Source organism: Corylus avellana, chromosome 2 (genome assembly GCF_965113065.1).
Source record: "Corylus avellana chromosome 2, dhCorAvel1.hap1.2, whole genome shotgun sequence".
Lineage (NCBI taxonomy): Eukaryota > Viridiplantae > Streptophyta > Magnoliopsida > Fagales > Betulaceae > Corylus > Corylus avellana.
Genome location: NC_142491.1, coordinates 11,934,298 through 11,954,819, shown reverse-complemented (window position 1 = coordinate 11,954,819; position 20,522 = coordinate 11,934,298). Strand labels below are relative to the sequence as shown.

At 34.3% G+C, this 20,522-nt stretch overlaps 1 protein-coding gene and 1 long non-coding RNA gene across 2 annotated transcripts; both read left to right on the top strand.

Moving 5' to 3' along the window:
- Positions 1–1,615: 1,615 nt before the first annotated feature.
- LOC148587315 (putative disease resistance protein RGA1) lies at positions 1,616–4,168 on the top strand. Its single transcript, XM_088512549.1, has 2 exons — positions 1,616–4,113; positions 4,151–4,168. Exons 1-2 carry the CDS (start codon positions 1,762–1,764, stop codon positions 4,166–4,168), a joined length of 2,370 nt encoding a protein of 789 aa, XP_088368675.1. The 5' UTR covers positions 1,616–1,761.
- A 2-nt stretch (positions 4,169–4,170) lies between these two features.
- On the top strand, positions 4,171–14,363 carry LOC148587314 (uncharacterized). Its single transcript, XR_015911501.1, has 3 exons — positions 4,171–4,642; positions 12,713–12,806; positions 14,078–14,363. It is a non-coding gene; the product is annotated as an uncharacterized LOC148587314 (long non-coding RNA).
- Positions 14,364–20,522: the final 6,159 nt, after the last annotated feature.

Below are 20,522 nucleotides of genomic sequence, written 5' to 3'. Positions count from 1 at the left end.
GAAGCAGAATGGACTGCAATATCACTTTAGTCGCGTAGACTGTAGGCAGCGTGGAATATAGGCAAAGTTTTGCGTGTTGTCATATCAAGGGCTATAGTGTAATTCTATGGTGAGCCAGTGGCGTTAGTTGTTGTTTTTTCGTGATTTGTTTTCAAATCGGTTTCACACGTGTTTTTACAAATTCTTGTTTTTTAATTGTGGCTTTAGATTCCTTTGGTCTTTGATTTATGTGTGGCCTATGATCCTTTCCATTAAACGAGATTGAGAATTTTTATTTTTTAAATACAATCTAAAAAATGGCTTGTTGTTAAAAAGGCATACCAACGTCTCTATTTTTTTTTTTTTAACATGTTCACATCAGGAGAGGAAAGGGGGTAGATAATTCAATTTAATGACATCCGCATCAAGATGCATGGTCACTTGCGATTGAACTGCTATTTGAAGACGATTAAGACGCTATTAATGTTTGGTAAATCTCACAAAATTTAGCAAAGTAAAAATTTATCCACTTAATTAACCAATGATATTTTGAGCAATTTTTAACTAAAGTCTAGTACTACATATTTCTAAGAACAGTTTTATCAGTTAATCCATGGCATTTTGTATGAAATTACATCTAATAAAATAAAGTGAGTGCAACTTTTATACTGCAATGTACTAGAATTTGTAGTCGATGTGCACCTTTTTTTGTTTATATATATATATATATGAAGCTTGGATCTCCAAATCTGATGAGATAATTTTTTTTTTTTTTTTGTACCGACGAGATAATTGGCCTCTAGCCAAAATAGGCAAAAGATTATTTTAACCCATATATAGAAAAAAAAAAATAGCAAAAAAATTTCTCAACTAATTACTTTGGCCAATTGCTACAATGCTCAATAAGCTCAACACTGCATTTAAATAAATAATTTTTTTAAAAAAAATAAACCTCATTAATATACATCAGATTACTCTCGGAATATTTCCACTAAACTATGAGACATCGATCTTGGTGTGAAGTGTGCATAGTTTGAATTCAATCCCTTTTTAGTGTTCTACGGCTAATTATGAGGCTCAGTGTAGACAACTAGCAGTAGTGTGTGATGTAGTAGTCAAAGTCAGCTTGTTGTCATATAAAGGGCTATAATGTTTTTCTAAAGGATGGGGAACATCATATGCGTTCACTTATTTTCATATAAAGACACTAGTGCACAATTTGTTTTCAATGTACAAAATCTAATACAATGAATTTGTAAATGAGAGATTTGAAGAAGGGAATTCTTAAGATTCTTGAAGATGACCAAAAAAAGAAGAAGCGGAACATAGCATGTGAAGAGAAAGAAGAGTAGTCCATCATTAACAGCTTTATCCACGTGAAGATAATTGCTTTGATGCATTTTTGTAAAAAAAAAAAAAAAAAAAAAATGTTTGACTTGTAAAAAGAAGAAGCCCTTGGAAGGAAGGTGTACAACTATAAGGAGAGAGAAAAAGCAAAATCAGTAAAAATCAATCCATGCGTGTGAATGAAAAAAGAAAAATGCGAATGAAAACAAGTTAATTAAAAACATTTCTGCAACATTACTAAAAAGTGTCCAACCAAGTCATAATAATTGCTCGTTCCTTCACTCATCATTTCTTCTTCTCAACACATTTCTGCAATTCTACCCTTCAACTAACTACTTCACTCATCATTTCTTCACTCTACCCTTCAACCCCTTCCATCAACAGCGCTGTGTAGTTTCACTTCTGAGCATTCATTCCTTCACTCACCATCAGGAAATGGCGGAACCACTTCTCTCCTTTGTTGCCGAGCAAATCATTAAGACTTTGGGCTCACTTGCTGTCAAACAGATCGGGCTGCTCTGGGGTGTCAAAGATGAGCTTCAAAGCCTCACCGACACCGTTTCAACAATCAAAGATGTGCTTCTGGATGCGGAGGACAAACAAGCTGCAGGAGACCGTGCTGTTAAACGTTGGCTCGGAAGGCTAGAAGATGTGATTTATGATGCAGATGACTTGCTGGATGCCGTTTCAACTGAAGCTCTAAGAAGAGAAATAATGACCCGTGATAAGAAGGCCAAAAAGGTACGCATTTTCTTTTCTGAATCAAACCAGTTTGCCTTTCGTATTAGAATGGCCCGTGAGATTAAAGCCATCCGAAAGAAGTTAGATGCCATCAACGCCGATAGGCAGAATTTCCACTTGGAGGTACTCCAGGTTGAGCCACGAGTCGGGAAAAGGGAGAGGGATAACACTCATTCTTTTGTACCTGATGAAGTAGTTATTGGGCGAGAGGATGATAAAAAGGCTGTCATACACCTTCTGCTGGACTCCAACGTTGAAGAGAATGTTTCCATCCTTCCAATTGTTGGCATCGGTGGATTGGGAAAGACTACACTCGCTCAATTCGTATTCAATGATCACCAAATCCAGAAACATTTTGAGCTCAAAATGTGGGTGTGTGTCTCTGATATCTTCGATGTTAAAAATATTGTTGCAAAAGTCTTAGAATCTGCAACCGAGGAGAAACCAGAAGACGCTGAAATGGATACATTGGTGGCTAAACTTAGAGAAAAAATCCAAGGAAAGAAATACTTCCTAGTGTTGGATGATGTGTGGAGTGGTGATCATAGAAAATGGTGTCGCTTGAAAGAAGTGCTGATGGGTGGTGCGAGAGGCAGTAGAATAGTAGTGACTACCCGCCAAGAAATCGTTGCAAGGACCATCCGCCAGGAAAGCGTTGCAGGGATTATTGGGACTGTTAAATCATATCCCTTGGAATGTTTAGATGAAGATGCGTCATGGTCTTTATTTAAGCAAAAGGCTTTTGAGAGAGGACAAGAGCCAGAGAATTCAAGCATTGTCACACTTGGGAAGGAGATAGTAACAAAGTGTTTAGGCGTCCCTCTGGCCATATTGACAATCGGAAGTTTACTGGGCTCCAAAACTTCAGAAGCAGAGTGGTTTTCTTTTAAGAACAGTGATCTCTTAAAAATATCTCAAAATGAAACTGACCTCTTACCAACTCTGAAGTTGAGTTACGACCATCTTCCTTCACATTTGAAGCACTGCTTTGCTTATTGTAGTTTGTTTCCAAAGCATTACGAATTTTCTTCAGCAGAACTAATTCGGCTTTGGATAGCACAAGGGTTTGTCAAGTCTTCTGATGATCAAAGCCGATGCTTGGAAGAGGTTGGTAGGGAGTATTTTATAGATTTACTACAGAGATCATTCTTTCAAGAAGCTGAAACCTTTCTGTTTGGTGACATGTATCAATGCAAAATGCATGACCTCATGCATGATCTTGCCATATCAGTGGCAGGATCGTTGATGGCCACATTAGGTGATAAGGAGACAAACATCGATGAGAAAAATCGTCATCTATCATTGCGTGGTTACAATAAACATATTTCTTCATTGTGTGAAGCAAGTAGGATACGTTCATTTCTTTGCCTCGATAACGATGTGTATAAGTATAAGATTGATTGTGATGCAATTTTTTCAAGTTTCAAGTTCTTGCGCATGTTGGATCTGTCTAGTAGAGATCTTGATTATGTGCCAAGCTCTATCGGGGAGCTGAAGCATTTAAGGTGTCTTGATCTTTCTGGCAATAAGAATATCAAGAAGTTACCAGATTCTATAACTAGGTTGCACAATTTGCAAACATTAAGACTCTTTTATTGTGAGTCACTTAAAGAATTGCCGAGAGACATTAAAAAATTGGTCAATCTTAGGCATCTTGATATAGATAGCTGTGATGGTTTGACTTATATGCCACAGGGATTGGGGCAATTGACTAATCTTGAGAGGTTAACAAATTTTGTGGTCCACTCGGGTTCTAAATTCAAGCACTGCAGTGGTTTACGAGAATTGAATGGGCTCAATAAGCTAAGAGGAAGTTTACAGATTTCAAATCTTGGACGTGGGAAAGATGTTGCATTAGAATATGAGGCTGCAAATCTAAAGGAGATGCAATATCTTCATTCTTTGTTTTTATGCTGGAGTACTAAAGGATATGTCAATGATTGGGACGTTGTTGATGATAAAATGCAATTGGAAGGCTTCCAACCGCCCCCAAATCTGAAACATCTAGGCTTATATGATTATCCGGGTTCAAGGCTTCCGAGTTGGGTTTTTTCATTGAGAAATCTTGTGTGCTTGTGGCTAGTTGATTGTCATTCATTAAAGTCTCTCCCCCTTCAACATCTCACTTCCGTTCAAGACTTGATTCTTGAGCGTTGTCTTGACCTTGAGCTAGCCAATGATGAGGATGGGATGCAATGGCATGGCCTTACGAGCCTCCTCTCTCTTTCCTTCAGAGGACTTCCAAAATTGGTTTCTCTCCCCTCAGGACTTCAACATACTACCACTCTACAAAGGCTTAGTCTTTCGAATTGTGAAAGCTTGAAGGCTATACCAGATTGGATCCACAACTTCAAATCACTTCAATACTTAGACATTTATGAATGCTCCAGTTTGACATCACTGCCTGAAGGAATGCGTAGGCCAACGTCTTTGCAGAGCCTATCAATTTGGGGTTGTCCCATGTTATTGCGAAGATGCGAGAATGACACTGGTGAGGATTGGGAAAAGATTGTTGACTTTCCAGGGGTATACTTAGTTCTAGCACCCAGGCATCTTTGATCCTGAGCCTTGCTTGGTAAGCTTTTGTTTCCTATTATTAATTGCTACTAGTATTTAATTTTTTTGTACTCGTCTTTCTTTTTTTTATGTAAATATTAGGCTGGGTTTCTAGTGTCCGTCTCTCTCCCATTGTCCTCCACTATCTTTCGAAGTATCAAATTCCAAATCTTATAAGTATTTATACTTGCAGTTATGATTCATAACTGAGGAGGTTGAAGACCTATTGTTTTTGGAGTTAATTGTTAATTACATTGGGATTTACTTCGTTGTTTGGATGTATTTATTTTAACTATTTTTTTTTTTTTTTGTTATTTAGTTAATACTTTCACCTGGTTATTGCAATTTGATGATTTACTTAATTGTTTATGCATATCGGTAATTTTTCTTGGTACTGAAACTAAGATAATGGGGCATGCATTTATTCACTACCTCTTTTTCTTGCTCTTTCGGTTTATTTGGTAGCTTGGAAATATTATGAATTCTGATCAAATTCTTCTAAATTGTTGAGATTACTCAAATTTATCAATCCGTGATCAAGTATTGTATATTTTTCATGCGATTCTTATTGCATTTGCTAAAATCATAAAAGTTTGTGCACGCTATTTAACAATCCTTGGTAGTCAAAAGTCTGTTAAGTGTCGAACAATATTGAAAATTTTAAAACGACTCCAAACGACACATATTTAAATGTCTAGATGATTCACAAATATTAAGCAGAATAAGATCTGACCTAACAATTAATAATCAACCAAATTCAGATATGTAATGAAAAACAAGAACACAGATATTTGATTACGAAGAGGAAACCATTTAGAGAACTCTCTAAATGTAAAACCTCTCCGGGGCAGCCAAACCCAGGAAATCAATCCACTATAAGAAGAATAAGGAATACAAGAAGAATTACAAAACCTTTGCAATCTACTCTTCCTTGTACACGACAAGCGACCCACTTGACTTCTACCGCAGTAGCCCTTTCCAGAACATCTGGCACAATTCTTCTATACGATTTCCTTTCACCGGAACTCCGATTGGCTTCACGTATTTAATCCCTTCTCAAATAAGCTAGAACAATATCTCTCTCTAAGCTCTCTGATTTTGCTCACCAAAATACGTACGTATAAATGTAGCAAGATCGTGTTTAAATAGAAAATAAAACAAAATAAAGCAGCAATGTCCGGACAGGGCTAATCTGGGGTCCGGTCATGGCTAGGGTTACATATGCGTAACCTAGCAATGTCCGGACCTCCAACACTTATGTTCGGACATCTCATAAAGATTGAGGCTTTCTGGAAATGGGGTCCGAACCCAGCTTCTAGTGGTCCGGACCTCTTCATCAAAATGCAGTTTCTGGAAATCAGGTCCGGACCCAGCTTCTGGCGGTCCGGACATGCCCTTCAATAGATATTTTCTGGAAATTGGGTCCGGACCTGGCTTCTGGTGGTCCGGACAGGGCCTTCTAGAATCTGCTTCCGGGACATGTTGAGGTGCTCATTTTCAACAACTTACACGCAAACCGAATGTGCCAAAACCTAAACTAACAAACTCCCCCTTTGGCCATTCGGGGACAAAAATATACATGAAAATGACACATCAAAATCAACTCCCCCTTTTTGTCTCAGAAGAACAAAGGAGGCACACAAAAACAAATGAAATTCTAGAGTTAAAAAAAAAACAAAGAAAAACAACCCATTAAACCTATAAATAAGTAGACTAAAAAAAATATTCTGGCCAAAAGAAGAACAAAACAAAACATATGAGAAGATCATTCTTGCCAAAAACTGTCCTTGATATACTTTACATCTTTCTCCAAAGTAGTTAGGCGGGTGGTTATAGCTTCGATGCTTTGGCCTTGAGTCATCAGGCGGTTGTTGATAGCTTCAATGCTTTGGCCTTAGGCTTTAAGTAAGTCAAATATTATGCAGCGCAATCTGTGTTAGCAGCCTCTCTAGAGCCCGTACATAACCAATCGGAATTTTGTTCTTGTTTTCGTCCCATACAAGCTTTCGACTTGGATTAAGAACCGCCATGATCTCCGCTTTAGTTGGTTATGGCTCAGTCTCCAAAAATGGAAGCGGCTTCTTATTTGTCAAAGGAATCCCAGTAACTTCACTTATCAACTCAGGAGTGACATTGAGAGTTTTCCCTGAGACCTTGGTCTTGAATGACGGAAAACCAACCAAGTCAATGTCTTCGATGTTGTAGTAGAATTCCCGAACTAATCGAGTTTATGCATTAACAGGAACGAACACAGAGGTCCATTGATTGGCCTGGAATATTTCATGAATGAATCGAAACGGTTCCACTTGAAGATCATTTTGCTCTACTCCACGCTCGATCACAATGTTGCGTGTCAAAGGCTTGTCTTGTAAGATTGATTTTTCTTCTCGAGCGCGCTTCCTCCTTGGTGTGGATTCCGAATTTTGATACACCATTTTCTGCATTCTCACCCCAAAGAAAGAAGTAAATGATAAAAGAATATCACAAATTACTAGAAGAAATTAGATTGAAAAAAAAATTTTATAGGAAACATGTGATTCGAAAAATGAGATAGATGTACCAGAAACAAAAAATAAATGTTGAACACAACAAAAATAATTTATTTCACAAGGAAAAGTGAAGATAGATGCAAACATATGTCATGTAGACATTCAATCAAACAGGTGATAGGCATTAAGGTATTGAATATAACATGATGAAAAGAATTCATGAAAACCGAAAATACCTTGCCTAGGAACATTCCAACCAATATCTAAAACCCAATGACAGTGAAATATAATAATGTAATTGAAAAATTGTAGCTCAATTGAAAACCGGAATCTTTGAGACATTTTATCAAACACATTGTATGCCAAAAAAACATGTAGGCATGGAAGACACATGTTAAGATTAAAAACCATTCCTAAATACATCAAAGTGCATGTAGTTTGCAACAATCATATGAGATAGAAAGAATAATCAATGTGAATCAAGGACTCAAACAATTCGGAATTGTAAAATTAAACCCAAACAGTCACAGCCGAGAAGTTTATTTGAACACAAAATTGAAAAGAAGAAGGAAAGAAAAACATACCTGTGATGATTGAATGTGGATACTGGACTATGAAACAGAGAAATCAGAGATAAAAAGAAAGAAACAAAAAAAAAACGAAACAAAAAAAATTTGTATGAAGTTAATCGGACGAGAGAGAGAGAAGTATGATATGGAACACACTGCAGGTTATATAAAATAACCAATGCCGTGTCTGGACAGGAAATTTCCTTGTCCGGACCGCATCCCAAAAAAAATAAATTCATAATAAATTTTTTTTTTTTTTTATTGAAAAGGAAAACATAATTTTTTTTAATTTTTATTATTATTATTATTATTATTATTATTATTTATTTATTTTTTTAAATTGAAAAGGAAAAGATAAATTGTATAGATAATCAATAAACCATGCATGTCCTCATGAATATCTTAACAATTTGGAGTGATCAACAAATTACACTTACATCTTAAATGTATCATATACATGACACAACCTTATTCTGTGAATGCAGTCAAGTAGGCAATAATCAGAAATCTCATGTGAATGTGTAGTGTGTGAAAACTCCCATTAAATAAGATTTTATCAGTGGAATGAAAATCTAGGCAGACATTTTGTAAATGAAAGACAAACAGTCTGATTCAAGCCACAGTAAAACCTTATAATGTTAGGATCTAGATTCCCTCATCCGATACACTCCCCCTGAGACTAATCATTTGCTTTTACCATGTCTTTTAGTAATCATCTATTTCCGCAATGATTTGATCACTGATTCTTTCTTTAGGGACATATAGAAGCAAAACTAAGTCATTTGGGCTTATTTTATGCCCTTTCCCTTTTTTTTTTCTTTTTTTGTGGAAGAAAATGTTGGAATTTTTTAGAGCTAGGTTCAACTAACGAGTTGGTCAAGTGAATGGAACTGACACTACCTATCTTCCAAGCAAAATGTTTGCTCCAAATTCCCAAACACATAACAAAAATCTAAACTTAATGGGGGCAAAAAGTGCACAATTTCGAACATGAGAAAAACTGACTCTTACTCCTTTAACAGTCTTCAGAAAAACAAGGTATATCAGAAACATATGGAGCAATAGATGTAAATTGCAGAAATATTGACCCCACTCATATGTAAAATATTCATTTGAGCACAAAACATGAGAAACTGAGTATCCAACACTTAAAACAATCTAAAAGAATAAAAAAATAATCAAAGAAAATAAAAACAAAGCAAACAAAAATTAAAAAAGAAACAAAAATGTCCTAGAACAGCTATAAACAAATATCAATATGCTCAATTTCTAGGCATGGTCTATGTGTCCACCTAATCTAGGTGAGTCCATTACCACTCCTCCTCAATGGGTGAATGGTATTAATCTTCTTGACCCAAACTTTATTCACATCAGGGACAACTGTGTGACTCTTATCCAAGACATCTAACCGTGTTACTACGTCTCTCATCATGTTGAATAATTTCTCATAACTATTTCTAGAATGGAAATATTTTCTTTTAGGCCCATGACTGTTAAGCTGAAAACACTTAGGACGAATATGTCCAAACTTACCACAGTTATAACACGTAGGAATAAACCTTTGAGAAGGTTGGTTTCTTAACATGTGCATACTTCTCGACTTAGAACTAGACATATAGGAATCAGTTAGAGTTCCCTTACCTTTTCCACCTTTGGAAATTTGAGGAGAAATTACCTTCTTTTCAGCCAAGTTATCTTCTTTGTTTACTGGTTTCACAAAAATCATATCTGAAGAAGAAGCAACATTAGTAGATAAAATAGCAGATTTATCAAAACCCAATCCAGTTCTATCAAACGAATGTTTCTGATTATGTAACATTTGATTTAGCTTTTCACTAGAGAATTTTGTTAAATGATTCTTTGATTCATTCAGTTCATTCTCTAAAGATTTCACTTTGGCAATTAGCATTTGATTTTCAGACATCAAAGTATTATGAGTAGCAAGAGAATCAGTTAAGGTGACAGAAAGTTGATCATTTTCAAGATTAACCTCATTGAGTTTCTTCAATTGCTGCTTATTCAGCTTTTTCAGTTCAGTGTATTCCACAAAGAGATTATTATAAGCATTTTGCAAATCATCTTCTTCTTTCGAATCATTATCGGACACACTTTGTTTGTCTTGAGAATTACACTCACTATTCTCATGCTCACTCTCATAACTAACTCCAAATGCTAAGTAATTAACTCCCTGTTCAGCATCATCCTTATCTGACTCATCACTTTGAGTCACATTAAATGTCTTGCCATTTTACTTTCTCAAGTTAGCACAGTCAACACGAATGTGCCCATGTCCTCCACATTCGTGACACTTGATACCTCTAGGTGACTTTCCTTTCTCAACATTCTCATTTCTAGATTTCTCAGAAAATTGTGAATTGCTATTTCTAAAATTTCCTTTCTTGGCTCTAAAAAATTTCCTAAACTTCTTAGCAAACATAGCAATTTCTTCCTCATTTCCAGAATCCTCATCAGATGAACCACAAGAGTCAACCTTAACATTTTTTGCCTTAAGAGCAATATTTTTGGTGTTTTTGTGTTTAGGAAGAATTAGCTCAAAGGTCTGAAGGGAACCTACAAGTTCTTCTACTCTCATAGTATCTAAGTCCTTGTTCTGTTGTATAGCAGCAATTTGTGGAATAAACCTCTCAGGCAAAGATCTTAAGATTTTTTTCACCACTTTAGCATCATCCATTTTCTTTCCCAAATTAATGGTAGAGTTTCTAATGGCACTAAGCTTTGAATAAAATTCATCAAAAGATTCATCTTCCTGCATTCTAATCTCCTCAAACTGAGAAACCAACATTTGAATTTTTGAAGTTCTAACAACCTTAGTTCCTTCATGTGTGATTTCTAAAGTTTCCCAGGCTTCTTTAGCTATTTCACATCTAGAAATTCTAGAAAATTCCTCATTTGAAACAGAGATGTAAATAGCATTTATAGCTTTGTCATTCGCAGTAGCATTATTCTTTTCCTCTGTTGTCCATTCAGCTATTGCTTTTTCTGGACGTGTCCATCCAGATTCGACAATATGCCAAACATTAATGGATTTAAAATATGCTCTCATATGAATTTTCCAAAGCGTATAATTTGTTCCGTCAAAGACGGGAAGAGAATTAGGAGCAACAGTATGAGACATTTGATATGGAGTCTCGGATCACACTCAGGAAATAAATCCTTCAGAGTGAACCCGCTCTGATACCAATTGAAAATTTTAAAACGACTCCAAACGACACCTATTTAAATGTCTAGGTGATTCACAAATATTAAGCAGAATAAGATCTGACCTAACAATTAATAATCAACCAAATTCAGATATGTAATGAAAAACAAAAACACAGATATTTGATTACGAAGAGGAAACCATTTAGAGAACTCTCTAAATGTAAAACCTCTCCGGGGCAGCCAAACCCAGGAAATCAATCCACTATAAGAAGAATAAGGAATACAAGAAGAATTACAAAACCTTTGCAATCTACTCTTCCTTATACACGACAAGCGACTCACTTGACTTCTACCGCAGTAGCCCTTTCCAGAACATCTGGCACAATTCTTCTATACGATTTCCTTTCACCGGAACTCTGATTGGCTTCACGTATTTAATCCCTTCTCAAATAAGCTAGAACAATATCTCTCTCTAAGCTCTCTGATTTTGCTCACCAAAATACGTACGTATAAATGTAGCAAAATCGTGTTTAAATAGAAAATAAAACAAAATAAAGCAGCCATGTCCGGACAGGGCTAATCTGGGGTCCGGACATGGCTAGGGTAACATATGCGTAACCTAGCGATGTCCGGACCTCCAACACTTGTGTCTGGACATCTCATAAAGATTGAGGCTTTCTGGAAATGGGGTCCGGACCCAGCTTCTGGTGGTTCGGACCTCTTCATCAAAATGCAGTTTCTGGAAATCAAGTCCAGACCCAGCTTCTGGCGGTCCGGACATGCCCTTCAATAGATATTTTCTGGAAATTGGGTCCGGACCTGGCTTCTAGTGGTCCGGACAGGGCCTTCTAGAATCTGCTTCTGGGACATGTTGAGGTGTTCATTTTCAACAACTTACATGCAAACCGAATGTGCCAAAACCTAAACTAACAAATATTTTTTGTGTTCAACTTTAAGGGAGCGGGAGGTGAAACCTACAAAATGAAATGTTAGTACCTCGGTCAAGGACATTGTAAGAGCTTCTCAGGTTTACATGCTATAGTCTATTTTTGGAAAGTAGCCAATCTTTTCCATTTGCCCTGAATAATCTTTAATCCCAAAGAAACAGAGAGCAAAGAATAGTCATAGATAGTATTGTCAGCAAAAGGTAGGTTTTGCACACTGTTAAGTTTTGCACACTATAATTTTGCACACTGTTAAGTTGAAAAAGGTAGGTTTCATGCATTTATGGGCTTGATATTGTCAAATTAAAAGTAGTGGGAGTTTCTTATTTATGGATCAAATTTTTTGATTTTCTGAATGTTTCTGAATCAAGTTTCAAAAATCTTGTTTCTACTTTGAAATATTATAAAATTCCAATCAAGTATATACTTACCAAAAGGATTTATCGGTTTAAGAATGTATGGGTTGCCCTGAACCATTATTAGCTAATAGAAGCGTAACGTCTGTGATTAAATGGTTTGGTTACTTTTTATGGTTCTTGAGGAGTCAAGAAGCATTCCTATATCTAGGCCACAAAAGATAGTCAGGAAGCATTGCCCTCAAATGCGACATTGATTAAAAATGAGGATACTGAATGCATAGCATTTGAATTTTTCTTTTCAGAAATTTTAGAATATGAGTTACCTTTTATTCACTGAAAGGGAAAAGAGAAAGTGTACAAGGAAATTTTCACTCATTTACGGGATATAGTCCTCTTTTGATTGGATTGGGTCAGCATGCCTATCGCCTTGTTCATTTTGTGATTGATGTGCCGGTGAAAAGACTGAAGGATATGATTAAAATAAAAAAATTAGCGGGCATGATATGATAATTATTGACTTGAATAAAATGTCTCCTACCATCTGTAATGTTTGTCATAATTTGTAGGGATCTCATGAATGAAGGGAGGAACATGCAGTGAAGGTCTAGGAGAAGGAACGAGAAAAGTGTTTCCATGGAAGATGTTACATACATATCTACTGTGAGTATTCTTTCCCCTGTTTATGTCATAAGAGAAGGAAATAGAAAATCAGCACTTGTATCTACGATTGTGGGCTTTCTCTGAACCTTATTCATGATGTAAACCTTACTGGCAATCTTTTGTTTTTGGAGAGCCTGATCATTGTATGAGTGTATGCTTGCTATAACTCTTTGACTGTTTATATTCATCTCTGTATGATTAAAAGTGAATATCAAGATATTTGCTCCTAGTTGAATTTTACCTTACATAAAATGAACAGAAAATGGCTACTTGCAGCTCGAATCTCAACTACTAAATCTTACTCTCGAAAAAGAGAAGTTCCATAGGATGGCAAAATGATTCATGATATTACAAAATTGAATAGGGGAGAATACTCATATCATTTAGAAAAGAGGATTCTCTAAGTTGCGTTTCCAAAAATAGATAGTAAAAACTTTACTGCCAGCAGGGCCAGCCCAAAATCAAGCAAAAGGCAGGCCTGTAGGGGGCCTCTTGATCATCTACATAAATTAAAAATTGCATCATTCATGTCTACATGATTGTTGGAGATATTGTATTAGGGCTAAGCGTCAATCGGTAATGTCGGTTTCGGTAGAAAAATTGTATTTTCGCCTTTCGAACAGACAATGCTGGTAAAGTCGGTTATTTCACCGACTTATACCGCCAAATTTTATTTTATTTCGCATTTCGAACCGAATGGCGGTTGGTAAAGTCGGTGTCGGTCGGAAGTCGGGAAAGTCGGTTTCGGTAATGTCGGTATGTGGAAAAGTGGCAAATTTGTCGGTAAAGTCGGTTTGGTTAAAAAACCTCTTCCGCCTACCGAACCGAAAAATTCGGAATAAAAAAATCATGCCACCTACCATCCTCCATCTAGTCGGTAACGGTCGGTGTCAGTCGAAAGTCGGTCGGAAGTCGGTTAGTCGGTAATTTGCTTAGCCCTATATTGTATTACTTATTAGTATAAGAAATGACAAAATTGAGTGTATCATTACTATTCTATCATTACTGCTGTTTCCTGTTTGTTTAGTTTGTTGCTTGTAGGAATTTTTTCTTTTTAGCTATAATCTATATTTTCTTTATCAATTTCCTTTTGCAACATCTGAGCTCAAAATTTAAAAGTTGATAGCTATATTTAATTCAATTCCTATGCAGGTGAATGGTAGACGCATGATAAGTTATCTGTTGCCATTGATTTTTTCCTCCATAAGTGCCATGATGTTTATTAAATTTATGGCTTTTATTAATTTATCTATTTTTCTTGGTTCAACCAGTTGAAATATGTGAAATGATTGGGATGATTGGCACAACACGTATACTCAAGTCGAAAGCAATGGTGTTGAAGTCATGGATCCTGTTAATCTTGTATTTTAAATCTTTTGTTAATTGTGTCTGTTTTGTGATTAGTTTTGTGACTGTTTTGAAAACAAAAGATTGTGACCAACATTGAAGGCCATCACACTATGTTGAAGTCATTTGGATCCTGTGGGTGTTGTATCTTACTTTATGAATTATGGTTCAATTAATCAGGTAGTAATAATATCTTTATGAATTATGACATGTTATAACCTGGTGATAATATCAATATTGCAACTGGTATAAGTGAAAAGAGAATTGCTATTTGTTCTTCTCCTGTCCTTTTTTTTTTCATACATCTTTTTAAAAAATCAGTCATTGGATCTGTAGGACTCATTTCTTCACCAATATGGATTTTACAAATCCAATGGCTGGTTGTTAAAAAAGTTACATGAAAAAAAAAAAAGTGGGGGGGGGGGGGGGGGGGGGGGGGGTTGGTGGGAAGGATAAAAAACAGTTCCCTTAGTGAAAAAATGTTTCTGGTTGAACAACATACATCTAAGAATGAAGCTGTGGAGCATGAATTATTGGGCCACCCAATTACAAGTTATATTAGATGGACTCAACTTTTCTCATTTTAACCAATTGTATAATAATTGTAATTTAGCTTGAGAACAAGTAAAAGAAAAGATACTACTTTCCCTTGTAAGGATACATTTCTGTAATGGTGAGAAAACTTGAACACAGGTTTTCTTAAGCTACACTTCCTGCACAAGAGAAGGATAAAGAAAATTTCCATTAGTCGCAGGGTTAGTAAACGGGGTTTAGAGTTAAAATTGGCGAGTTTCACAACCCAGTAAGAAAATATAAGACATAAGGCAAATCTCATGATAAAATGTGTATCACAAGTAATATAAGAGATAAGGCAAATCTCATCATAAAACATTAGCTTGAAGAAAATGTGTATCACAAGTAATCATGAAACAATTTGTAGGGATAATAATCAAATTATAAAGCAAGAGCACTATGGATAATTATTTAAGACTACCTTCCATTTTTTTTTTCCCATCATAATTGATGAGGTGCCTTTTCAGCACAATTCATCATTGGACCACCCAATTACGAAATATAGAGAAGTTATAAACCCTTTTACACCCTCCAGGTTCTTTTCTTGGGTACGTCAATGGTTCTCCTAAATCTTGAATATACTATAAATGGTCAGACGAAATGTTATTGGGGTTACTCTTGAGAAAAGAGTTTTTCTTTAGTGTGCCTCTAAAATAAAGATAGTGAGTGAGATTTCTTCTAACTCTTTAATTGTCAATGACTCAATATGCAAAAGTTTTACATAAGTGTGTGGAATGATGATTTTGCAAGAATTAAGTTGGCTTTGCAATTGCCTAGGAGATTACTAATGAATCCGTTGCAATAGACCCATTAATAGTTGAGTTCTAAGCAGAAAAGGTACGATTCTTTGAGGTGTAAGAGTCTTTTTGGCAATAGACCCATTAATAGTTGTATGAAATGTCATTCATACGAAGTTTATATAATTTTTAGTTGGGACTTTGGTTGCTTTAAATTGAATCCAAACAGTCTTTATTTGATTTTTCCTCCCACCTTACATATTGTGTATTGCTTTCACTGGAAAATATAGAGATATATTTACAGAAGAAGACCAATTAGGCTAATATAGTTGATAGCTATATTACTTTCAATTCCTATGCACAGGTGAATACTAGATGCATGATATGTTACCTGCTGCCATATCACACGAGGCTTTTCTTCCTTTTACTACTTTTTCCTCACCTTCATCTTCTTCCCCTCCTCTATTTCTTCATCTCTCTTTCTTTAGAATTTTATTCCTCACGCCGCATATGGCCGGATCATAGGCTTGCATTTACTCATATTCTTCTCCTTTATCTTCTCTTATCCTCTGTTCTCTATCTCTTTCTTTAATAATTTATTTCTCACGCCACATATGGCCGAATCATGGGCTTGCTGACAGTTTGCTCAAAGGGATTTTCATTGATGCAATTCTATGATATATTATAGAATATTTTCTATAATTATTCTTTGGGAAAATTACAGTTTACCCCCCTAAAGTTGATAGCGTTTTTCAATTCGAACATCAAAGTTTCAATTTTTGCAATCCACCCCCTCAAAGTTTCAAATTTTTGCAATTTGACCAATTGTATCCAAAACTTATCATATTGCCCCTAATTTTTATTTTTTTATTTTTTATAAAAAAAATTTAAAAGAATTCGGGATGGCTGTAGCCACCACTTTGGCCATCTTGCCATTTTTGCAGCCCCAAATTTATTTATTTCTTTTCATAAAAAAAATAAAAATTATGGGCAATATGGAAATTTTTGGATAATATTGGTCAAATTGAAAAAAAAATTGAAACTTTGTGGGGGTGGATTGCAAAAATTGAAACTTTGTTGTTCGAATTGAAAAAGGCTGTCAACTTTGAGGGGGTAAACTGTAATTTTTCCTTATTCTTTTTGTTTTTTTGAATGCAAACTTAATAATTAAAATTTTCTATTCAAGCTTTTCTAAAATATCATTTTTAATTGATATTATGGCTAATTCACTTTTCTTTTTTTCTTTTTTCTTTTTTAAAAAAATGATGTTGTCAATCTTAAGTAGAGTTTTTCAATTTTAATTTTGAAAAACTTCTTTCTCCAAAAAGCAACTATATATAACAAGTGTTGTTAACATTTGCAAGCTGTGTCGAAGTACTACTATTTATCATTTTTGGAATGGCATTAGGCTAAATGATTTGGATGTAAAAATCTATATAAATTCGGGGTATTACCCTTTATATCCTGTATTTTTCTGATTTTTTTTTTAATAAAGGTATTTTTGTCATTCTTAATACAAAGTGGTACGTTGTAATTTTTTGGTAGTTTTGGGAAGGAGTAAGGGATATAATATTATTTTAATTAAAAGTCTGGGAGAGGGAAAACATTACAAATTGTTAAATAGTTTGAATGAGATATATGTACTTTTTTTCCTAAATTATAAATAATTAATTAAAAAATCAGGCGGAGATAACTAAACTCCAACCTCCCCTCTTCTTATGCATTTGACACTACAATGTTATTTTAATCTTTCATAAATAACACAAATTTAATTTATCTGTCACAAGTAGTTATAAAAATGACATAATGTCAAGAAGGAATACTTTACCAATTGACACCAATGAAGTTTTGTTAAACTTTGGAGTCGGGCCAAATTCAGTGCCTTAGGGGCATATTTTATTTTTCTGGGTTTTCTTTGTGTCTTTTTTAAGACTTATTTTAAGCGATTTTGAAAATCTGTAAACATGTGTTTACTGTTTTAGAAGAAATTCAACAACGTTACAAATCCAACAAAAACACACACATATAAAAACCGCTATATGTATATATCTACATATGCAGATAACAGATAGCGGTTACCAACTGCCTACATGTATAACCCTAGTTTAAATCTCATCATTTTGAATTTTCTTTTAGAATTTTATTAAACACAAAATAAGGTGAAGGTGTCGATTAGAGCCCAAAGTGATGTGACAGATCATTTTGAAAACCGATTTGCAACCCCATCTCTTAAGTTGTAACATTATTCAGCTAAGTTTGTAGGTTAGCCCATCATGGTAATGGGCTTAAATGTCAAGGCTCTATTAATTGGGTCCAAAATAGCTTAATAGATCAAGGGTCCATAAATGAGATAATTAATTTTATTTTGAAAGACATTTAGGGTTTACGTGCGTTTGACATTTTGATTTCATAGATAAAAAATGTGATTTTAAGCCAAACGTAGAAAATATATCATTTAAAATTGTGTTTTTAAAAAATTACAATGTGAAAACGTAGGAAATTTGCGTTTTTTTTAAAACGCAAACTGTGATTTTAAAAGTCAAACTGCAATTTTCCAAATGATTAACTGTGTTTTTAAAAATCACATTTTCAAATTACACATTTTAAAATCACTATTGTTAAATCTCACTTTTTAAAATCATAAATTCAAACGAACTCTTATCGTCTAAATGGAGTGGTACATTAGGAGATGTGTTTGAATCTCATTAAGGTTAAAATTTCCCTTTGTAATTTTATTGAAAGATATTATTAAGGAAATAAAATTTACAAAAATTAAAACATAGCCGGATCTTTCACTACTCTGTATCTTTTCTCTTTTTTGACTGATTTTCTGAAGACTTTTGTCTTCTCTGCTATCTATCTTCTCCACTACCTCCCATGGATGCAACCCACTCTGACCTCCAAGATCTGATCACCAGACGGAAGCTTTATCTTAATCCTCAAATGGTTAGAGCAACCCCCACCAAAGCTTTACCTGTCAAATACTTGTTTACCATACCCAAACACCTTTATCTTGACTGTATTATGAATCAAGAACCTTACAATGTCCTTAGAATATCAGAGGAAACGTATAGTTAAAACAAACACGCAAAAATTAAGGTAGTTTTATAAAGAGTAATAATCCTATAAATTATATTTTTATTTCATAATTATTTTATAATGTTGGCATGATAATTCTAACCAACTCTTGGATCGAGAGTAGTGCTAGTAGAGAAAGACTTTTATCCCGACTGCTTCCGTGGTTGGTCACCCACTATATTTTTTAGTGGTTTTTTTTTTTTATTTATTTTTAAAAAAAAAAAATTTTCTAATATGAGTTTAAAAAAAATGTGGGGTTTGTAGTAATTTTGATTTAATTCCAGTAAGAACATATGTGTTATTGCCAAACTAAATAATAGGAATAACTATTTCATTCCACTCTTCTCTATTCCCACTAATAATTATTCATTTTCTTATAGAATATCCGATCGGCAAACCAAACAAAGCCTTAGTATTTCCTTAAGTAAATAGTAATACAGCATCCACATAATTATAGATACTTGCCTTGTATCTTCATGGGGTATAGCAATTATCACGGGGGCTACAAATATTATTTCCCACCTATAAGAATAACTTATGTTTCATAATCAGATAAATTTTACTTACAAAATTCTGGAGGCTTCTCGATTTTTCATGAGTTGATGGATACCAATAATTCAAGCAATTCCCATAATGAAGCTGATTTTTTTTTTCCCATCTTATACTGAATTTCATAAAGGACTTGCACTTTATTTTTAGGAAAAATATATTTTAACTCTTTGAACTATCACCACATATTCATTTACATCTCCAAACTTTCAAAGTGACATTAGGGCTCCCATAGAACCATTGCCTAACAAATTAAGCACTTTTACATTTTTTTTCTCCCTAAAATACCCCTAAATCATTATTATTTTTTTTAAAAAAATGGTTAATATGAAAAGGGCCACCCCTTTTTTTAACCTTAAGTTTTTTTAATAAATTTAGCTTTTTTAAACGGTTATTTTTAAATAACTTTAATGGTATGTGGGAGAGAAAAATACAAAAGTGTTAAATTTGAGGATTTTGCTTAAATGTTGTAAAAAAAAAAAAAAAAAAAAAAAAAAAGCTATAGTATACGTGTTGTAATTTTCTCAATAGTCCAGGTTTAATTTCTTCTTTTTTTTTTTTTTTCTCACGGAACACTTGGAAGGAAAACTTGAAATTAAATCTGGATCATTGAAACTACAACACATATGTTGTAGTTTTTTTTTTTAACGGTACTTAAGCTAAATCCCTAATTTGACACACGGTATTAATACTATAAGACGCCCTAATGTCACTTTTTAAAGTTTAAAAGCTTAAAAAAAATATGTGATAATAGTTTAGGTGGTTAAAGTATAATTTTTTCCTTATGTTTTTTTTTTTCTACACCTTTCCTAAGTTTTGGGAGGATAAAGAGTATGAAAATTGCATCAAGGTCTCCATTATATATTTCCCTGTAGCCTTTTTTCCCTTATTCAATTAAAAAAAAAAAAAAAAAAAAAAAAGCTCTCCATTATATATAAACTCGCTATTGTGGCTGCTTCCATAGTCATTGCAGGTGCAATTGGAGTCTGTATTCCAATACTAGGAAAGACAACTTGGCGCATGCGCTTTTGAAAGCTTGACGTCGATTGGCCATGAATTAAAATGAATCCCGTGAATTAAAATGCCCTTCTCAACATGCAAAGCCCATATACAAACTTCAATTGCAAGCATAACGACTATGGAAAATTGTAGCAAGTTTATATATATATTCCAAGCAAAACTTTGCTGAGTCTATTGACAAGTTTTTTTTTTTTTTTTTTTTTGTGATTTTTAATGATTTTGGTGAGTATTGTTTACTCACAAAATAAAACTCGCTAATTTGCTTGAGTCTATAAAAAAGTATTTTGTTTTATTACTTTTAATGATTTGACCGATCAAAATAGATTCTCCTTTTAATGATTCAAGTAGTTTTTTTACAAAGAACCACTAGCCTGGGAGATAAAATCATTAAAACTTTTTTTTAGACGGTTGG